A 7,679-nucleotide genomic window follows, 5' to 3' on the forward strand; every position below is an offset into this window, starting at 1 on the left:
TTTTCTTCAGGAAAGGGATATTAACTCAATGACATGGCCAGCAAACAGTCCGGATCTCAATCCGATTGAAATTGAAAAAACTGCTCCATGACAAGACTCCATCTTGCAAAGCTGATCTGTCAACCATTATTCGACAAAGTTGGAACCAGCTTGATGAAGAATATTGTTTTTCATTAGAGAAGTCCATGCCCCAAAGAATTCAGGCCATCATAAAAGCAAGCGGAGGAGCAAAAAAGTACTAATTGTGTGTTTTGGTAGATGATTCCATGATTTTTTTCCTCAACATTGAATTATTCCATTTTTTTTCTCTACATTATATGGAAAACACATTTTCATGAATTAAAAGTTTAATATCTTTTTTTTTTAGGTATGTTTCAAATAACCAGAATGTTGAATTATTAAACAAAAATGGTTTTGTGTGATATCTGTGATTCGTTTAGTTGTTATGAAGTAAAAATTTTAGGTAAACAATATCTAAGTGTGATTCCATAATTTTTGCCAGGGGTTGTAGATCATGATCATATAATCTGCTAATGAAATGGACCATTACTGTGAACTAAAGGCACTGGAATATGGAATCTTTGATTATACACTTTAAAGTCGGCATGAAACGTAAGTTGCGATTGTCTTTTCTTCTCTACTGTGACGTATATCCGAGTGAAACGGCATCTGAAATGAGAGGGCGGGACTTGAGTTCGTCCTTCGGGAATTGATTGGATCGTTGGAAGTTGGGGCATTGCTAACAAAATGGAGGCAGATCTGAATGCCAGTTTGCAGTTAGTGGTGGGGGATTTCTCTCCACTGCATTCACAGCCGACACCCAAGCATGAATAAATGTTTTATTTATTAAGGATGACGATGACGATCAATGGCACAAAACATGTGTAAACAGCACGCGTGCTAGAGAGAGAGACTGCCTGAATGACTGAGCGCGTCCTCCCATCAGGTTAAGTCATATTCATGAAAAAAAATGAGTTTGCGATGTCCTAAGAGTAATGTTGTCGTAATATCCTAATATCTTTTCAATGTTTAGGGGTAACGTACTCCCTCATGACTGGTGTCAGTGCTATAAAGTGACGCATCAGCTTCAGCTTTTCCCCTGTTGTTTATCCCAGCGTTTACCCCTCATGTCACTAGCTCCGGCCTTGCGCCATAGCTCGTGACCGGAAGAGAAGATGAGTTGTTTTGAGGGGGAGGGGAGGTTAACGTTTTTGATTAAAGATTATGAGGGCATATGAATTAAAAAAAAATGAAGTGCACAGATAAATTATTTATAATAAACACTACAGTATTTCATTCAAAAATAAGAATTTTCAATTTTGATTTCATGGTGACTTTAATATTTACTGAAAGAGAAACTAAATGAGTTTTGAATGGAGTGATGCTGCATTTATCCGTCCATGTAACTGAAGAAATCTTGTGCCTCAGTGACAGGAGCAGATGTGATTGACAGACTGACGTGTGAATGATCACAGAAGCAGCAGGATGATTGAGCAGTGTGGGAATCAGAGATGTGCTGCTGGACTGTGCCTGTGATGAATGTGTGATTAATCTGTGATTAAGTGAACAAACGTCTGATCATCTCACGTTCTTCCTGTTTTCAGGCCTCTTGATGCTCTCACCTGACTGACTTACAGCCGAGATCAGGTAACCGATGACAGGTGTTTCCTCTTAATTAACTTGTACTTCTGCATTTCATATTTCAGTTGCATTTCAGCATTTAATGTGTGCACTATTCTTTCTGTTTATGAAAGAAGTCTCGTGCTCACCAAGGCTGCATTTATTTGATCAAAATACAGTAAAAACAGTAATATGTTTTACAATTTAAAATAACCAAGTTCTATTGTAATATATTTTAAAATGTAATTTATTCCTGTGATGCAAAGCTGAATTTTCAGCATCATTACTCCAGTCTTCAGTGTCACATGATCCTTCAGAAATCATTCTGATATGTTGATTTGCTGCTCAAGAAACCTTTCTGATTATTATCAATGTTGAAAACAGTTGTGCTGCTTAATAATTAGAAGTCATGATTTTCATTGAAATCATTAAATGTCTTTATTGTCACTTTTGATCAATTTAATGCATCCTTACTGAGTAAAAGTACGTAAAACTCAAATCTTACTGACCCCAAACTTTTAACCCTTTCATACCTCATTTCTTCATCAAAGATCATTGTGATTAAAAGCGTTTAAGGAAGTTTCAGTCCTCAGCTGCAGTCAGTGTGTTGGGGATTTTAGCGTGTCTGTGTGATGAGTGTTAATGTGAGTTCAGGACACTGGAATGTTTTAGCAGTGAGGTGCTGCGCGTTTGAGAAATTATTCTCACTTAGTTGTGAGGTTGTGCAGAATCTCATGAAGTTCAAATAAAAGGATTTTAAGGCAATGAGGACAAAACGACGATGTCATTGAGTTGAAGAAGACCGTGAACGAATAACAGAATGAGTTCATCCCGAGTGTTTGGATGTCAGTTTTAGTGGAGTTGTGTTAAACGTAGCTGTTGTGAGTGTTTGTACCTCTGTGTCCCAGGGGATTATGGGTAAGTCTCACCGGAGACCCTCAAATCCCTGCAGGAATGTGTGTACACATGCTTCAGTGTTTTGCAGTAAGTAGAGAGAGATTCAGTTCTGTTCTTTATTAAGATGTAACTGTTTGGGAAATTCACTTGTGTGTCGACTGTCAATGAGTGTCACAAAAAGTCACCGTTAACAGGTTTTTGGCACATCTGGTTGCTAGGTTGTTCTAGGTTGCTACCTGCTAGGTAACTATATAACTCTTCAAGTTTTTCCTAATTGTTAAGAGGGTTGAAATCTTACATTTGCCAGAATTTCTCAGTTTTTACTTTTCTTCCCCATCCAGATTTTTGAACTTCCCCTCTATAATATTTTTACAATTAAATATAAAATATTACATTTTTTCACATTATGCAAAAATTCATTCATTCATTTATTATATTATTTACAGTACAAGAAAATCCATCACAATCACATTTCATTACCATCATGAATATATGGTTTAAAAAAACATTTACACTATTAAAAAATTAATGTCTTTCTTTCTTTCTTTCTTTCTAGTTACAATACCATCCATCACATTTCTTTACCATCATGCATGGTTTTAAAAAAACACATTTACACATTATGCTAAAATACAGGTCTTTATTTATTTATTTTAGTAACAACACAAGAAAAAAGTGCCATTACCATCACATTTTATTACCATAATGCTTTTTGTTTTTTTTTCAATACAATAAATTGCCATTAATGTGACAGTTTTATGTTTGTGAAACAGTCTGAAGATGCTTCATTCTTTTAAAGATATTTATTTCAAAAGCTCAAAAGTGCCTCTAATTAAATAATCACCCGTCTATGTTTCATTTCTCTCTGTGTGTCTCTAGGATGATAGAGGAGAGACAGAAGGGGAATGTCATGGCCGACAGGAAGCAGATCTTCACAGACATGAGTGAGTGCCACCCACCACATGACCTTTGACCCACAATGCACATTCATAAACTGGTGCATCTGAGTATAAATGTGCAACTTTGATTCTTCAGAGACGCAGAATTATGACACCATCCGGCTGTCCACGTACCGCACCGCCTGCAAGCTCAGTTTCATTCAGAAGAAATGCAACCGTGAGTAGCACTTTAAATCAACTGAAACAGACTAATCTTGAAAAAGATGCAGATTGCAGATTGTTTGCAAATTCAAAACAAAGCTCAGCATGAATGAACTCTACTTTGTATAATAAGTGTGAAACATAGGCCCGAAATACACTGTTGTTTAAAGGGGTCATATGATGCGATTTCAAGTTTTCCTTTCTCTTTGGAGTGTTACAAGCTCTTGGTGCATAAAGAAAATAATGATCTTTAAAATAGCATCATATGACCCCTTTAAAAGTTTGGGGTCAGTAAGATTTTTTTTTTCTTAGAAATTAATACTTTTATTTATCAATGACACATTTAATTGATCGAAAGGGACAGTAAAGACATTTATAATTTTACAAAAGATTTCTATTTCAAACAAATACTGTTCTTTTCTATTTTCATATTCATCAAATAAGCAAAGAAAATCTTGGTTTCCAAAACTATTTTAGTCAGTTTTCAACATTGCTAATAATCAGAAATGTTTCTTGAGCAACAAATCAGCATATTAGAATGATTTCTGTAGAATCATGTGACACTGAAGACTGGAGTAATGATGCTGAAAATTCAGCTTTAATTCACAGGAATAAATTACATTTTAAAATATATTACAATAGAAATAAGCTATTTTACGTTGTAAAAATATTTCACTGTTTTTACAGTAATTTTTGATCAAATAAATGCAGCTTTGTTGAGCATGAGAGACTTCTTTAAAAACAAATGACTGACTCCAAACGTTTTAAAAGGTAATGTACATCAACAGAGGGTTAAAAATGACATTGTGTCACAATTTCAAGTTTAAAAGTGAGTTTTTCATGTTATGTGTTTTCATGTAAATCTGGACTGACATTGTAAGTATTTCTCTGACATAATTCCCTATATTTTATGTGTTTTCTCTCTCAGTGCATCTGGTGGACGTGTGGAACATGATCGAGGCGTTTCGTGACAACGGTCTGAACACGCTGGACGTCTGTACTGAGATCAGTGTGGCTCGGATGGAGACCATCATCACCTGCATCTACCAGCAGCTAAACAAACGGCTGCCCACCACACACCAGATCAATGTCCAGCACAACGCCAGCCTGCTGCTCAACTTCATGGTGACGGCACACGACAGGTGTGTGTGTGTGTTCTGGTCTCGTGTTGTGTTTGTGAAAGTTAGGGGTAAATTCAGATTTGTTTAAAGAAATTAATATTTTTAATTAGCAAGCATGCATTAAATTGATCCAAAGCGACAGTAAAAACATTTATAATGTTACAAAAGGTTTCTATTTCAAATAAATGCCATTCTTTTTAACTTTCTATACATTGTTCTGAAAAAACTGCAAATTTCACAAAAATATGAAGCAGCACAACTCTTTTTAACATCGATAATGTGAAGAAATGTTTCTTGAGCATCAACATCAGTTGATTTGACGGTGTAACTGTGTGTGTTTTGCAGTGATGCTCAGGGAAGGCTGACGGTGTTTTCTGTGAAAGTGATGCTCTCGGTGCTGTGTGGAGGGAAACTGGTTGATAAACTTCGCTGTAAGTTCATGCATCAATTTCAGCAGTGACGCCCACTAGTGGACAAATCAAATCAAGTCACCTTTATTTATTTGGCGTTTGTTTTCTAGGTGTATTAGGAATGGGATGATCTCCAAATGTGTTGATGTTTGTTGATGTCATATGTCTGATGTGAGGATTGGCTATGCTGTGGTTTAATTGTGCTGATTTTGCATTTGTTTGAGTGTGATGGAGGTCATGGGACCGAAACTTTTTTGCAAGTTGGAGTAGTGAAAATAATAGAATAAATTATGCAAACGTCTTCAAACATAAGACAAATTCAAATTCTGCTGTAAAGCAGCTCTAAAAAGACAATCGGTGTATCCAAAATCACATGCTGTCTAAATAGGTTCTACATTTGAATTTGAACTTGCTTTGCAACCATTAAAAAAAGTATGTTCTATATAGTATGAATATGGGGAGTATGAATGAATGTATGAATGTTGTTACTGTCACATGACCTATCTGCGTCAGTTGCGTTGCTTCACTGCCAATCATAAATCCTCTCCGTGGCCTCATGGGATAGTAAAGTGTCCATCGAATTTAGACGTACTACGCTTTTGGCATACTTTTTTTTTACCTACTATATAGTAAGGAAGTATTTGTTTTCAGATGCAGGGAATATCTTTATTCAGTTCAGTGTACAGTTCATCAGTTATAATATTGATATGCATGTCATTGCTCATGAACATGTTCTGTGGCCGATGTAACGAGTGTGTTTGTGTGTGTGTGTGTGTTAGATATTTTCTCTCAGATATCTGACACTCATGGTGCGATGGTGATGTCCAAGTTTGACCACTTCCTGCGGGAGGCGCTGAAGCTGCCCACTGTCGTATTTGAGGGGCCGTCGTTTGGCTATATGGATCACTTCGCTAGATCCTGCTTTCCTCAACAAGTAACAATTCCACATTTCTTATTTTCTTTTCAAATTTTCTATTCAAACAATTCCAAATTGTGTTGTTAGTGGTGTTTGCATAAACCTGACTATTATTGCTCGTAGATTGGGTTAGTGATCTGAACATTGAGTGTTAGACTGTGTGACTGATAGTGATGCAACGATTATAGATTTTGTTGGTACGATTATTGTCTGAGGAATAATCACGGTTTTACGGTTATTATGCATTTATTCATTTCCCAACATTACTAATGTATAAAATCACATGAACACTTTTTAGATATTAAAGTGTTATTTATTGCTGGCTTTTGAAACAGAAATAACACAGTAACCAACAATACAGCACAAAATAATAATAAACAAAAGACAAACAAAAGTCCATCTCTCCCATTGGAATTAAAAAAAGGTGACCTCTGCTCTGTAAACATCCATGACAGTATTTCTCTTTTGAAAATAACAAATGGAAATAGATCAAAAAAGTATTGAATGTTTTCAGTTTGTACATTCTTTACATTTCTTTTGGACCTGGGGTAGAGAATTTGGAAACATGGTGAAAAAAAAATCTTGTTGGTTTTTACTTATGAATAATACTACAACAGGGATAGTAAATAAAGTTAATGAAGTAGCCTATTATTAATATACGATTAATATTAACTTTATTTGTCCCACAGGGGAAACTGTTACTAATGATGGAAATAAACTGAAATATTATTGTAATCAACTGTCATCCATACGTATTCATTTTAATAATCTTTATAATAATTCATATGATTTTTCATGTGGCCTGAGAAAATCATGTCTATTATTTTGGTTTGTGAGATCGGAGATCGCGCTGCGCACGTGTACAAACATTCAGGAAGACACAAACTTCTTGAAAATGCTGCCCCGTGACTTTTATTAATAAAATAGATTAAATAGCCTACTGGAGAGATGCACAGATGCAGGTAGGCAACTGTCACCTCTCTCTCTCTCTCTCTCTCTATCGAATAATTAAGTAGCTAAATGTTATAATGAATTAATTCAAATAAATGTGATCTTACCGCACTATTTAATCTCTTTCTGATCTGAAGCGGGCAGAATGCGGAGCTAACGAGCTGTAGCTTCGCGTCAGGTGGTTCTTGCCTTCACATCGTGCATTAAAATCGTTCAATGTACAGCTAGCCGTGCATTATCCCTTATGTATTCGCTCTTTAGCAGCAGTTTTTTACAGCAATATTTAAATGACACCCTGGTCATTCTTGGTGTACCCAAAATGGTCCCACACTATCGACAGGCATTTCTCTGGTGGAAATAAAACTTCGCTGTTTGGTCCCTCTGTCACAGTTAAAGGTCCCATATTGTCAAAACTGAAATTTCCTGGCTTTTTTCATGATAACTGAGGTTTAGGGGCTATTTAACTACCATATAAGTTTCAAAACAGTCAATCCACAGTAAAATGCACACAGAAACATGTCGAAAAGGTTAACTTTAACCACAAAACCAGATGGGCCGACCTGTAACGTTACACTCTCACTCGAAGGATAGACGATCTGACAGGATTGTTACTATGAGGTGGATCACATCTAACGTGTATAGTAAAGACAAACTCACCGTGTGT

General features: G+C 36.0%; 1 protein-coding gene across 3 annotated transcripts in view; it reads left to right on the forward strand.

Moving 5' to 3' along the window:
- The first annotated feature begins 1,597 nt into the window (after window positions 1–1,597).
- Window positions 1,598–7,679, forward strand: part of dtnba (dystrobrevin, beta a) — a 23,281-nt gene continuing 17,199 nt past the window's right edge. For all 3 annotated transcript variants that reach the window (XM_016481893.1, XM_016481894.1, XM_016481895.1), the window contains exons 1-6: window positions 1,598–1,647; window positions 3,397–3,461; window positions 3,553–3,633; window positions 4,546–4,759; window positions 5,084–5,169; window positions 5,928–6,082. In XM_016481893.1, coding sequence (XP_016337379.1) covers window positions 3,398–3,461; window positions 3,553–3,633; window positions 4,546–4,759; window positions 5,084–5,169; window positions 5,928–6,082 — 600 coding nt within the window. In that variant the 5' untranslated portion in view covers window positions 1,598–1,647; window position 3,397. The remainder of the gene's footprint in view (window positions 1,648–3,396; window positions 3,462–3,552; window positions 3,634–4,545; window positions 4,760–5,083; window positions 5,170–5,927; window positions 6,083–7,679) is intronic.

This window comes from Sinocyclocheilus anshuiensis, unplaced genomic scaffold, assembly GCF_001515605.1.
Source record: "Sinocyclocheilus anshuiensis isolate Anshui unplaced genomic scaffold, SAMN03320099.WGS_v1.1 scaffold769, whole genome shotgun sequence".
In the NCBI taxonomy this organism is placed as follows: domain Eukaryota; kingdom Metazoa; phylum Chordata; class Actinopteri; order Cypriniformes; family Cyprinidae; genus Sinocyclocheilus; species Sinocyclocheilus anshuiensis.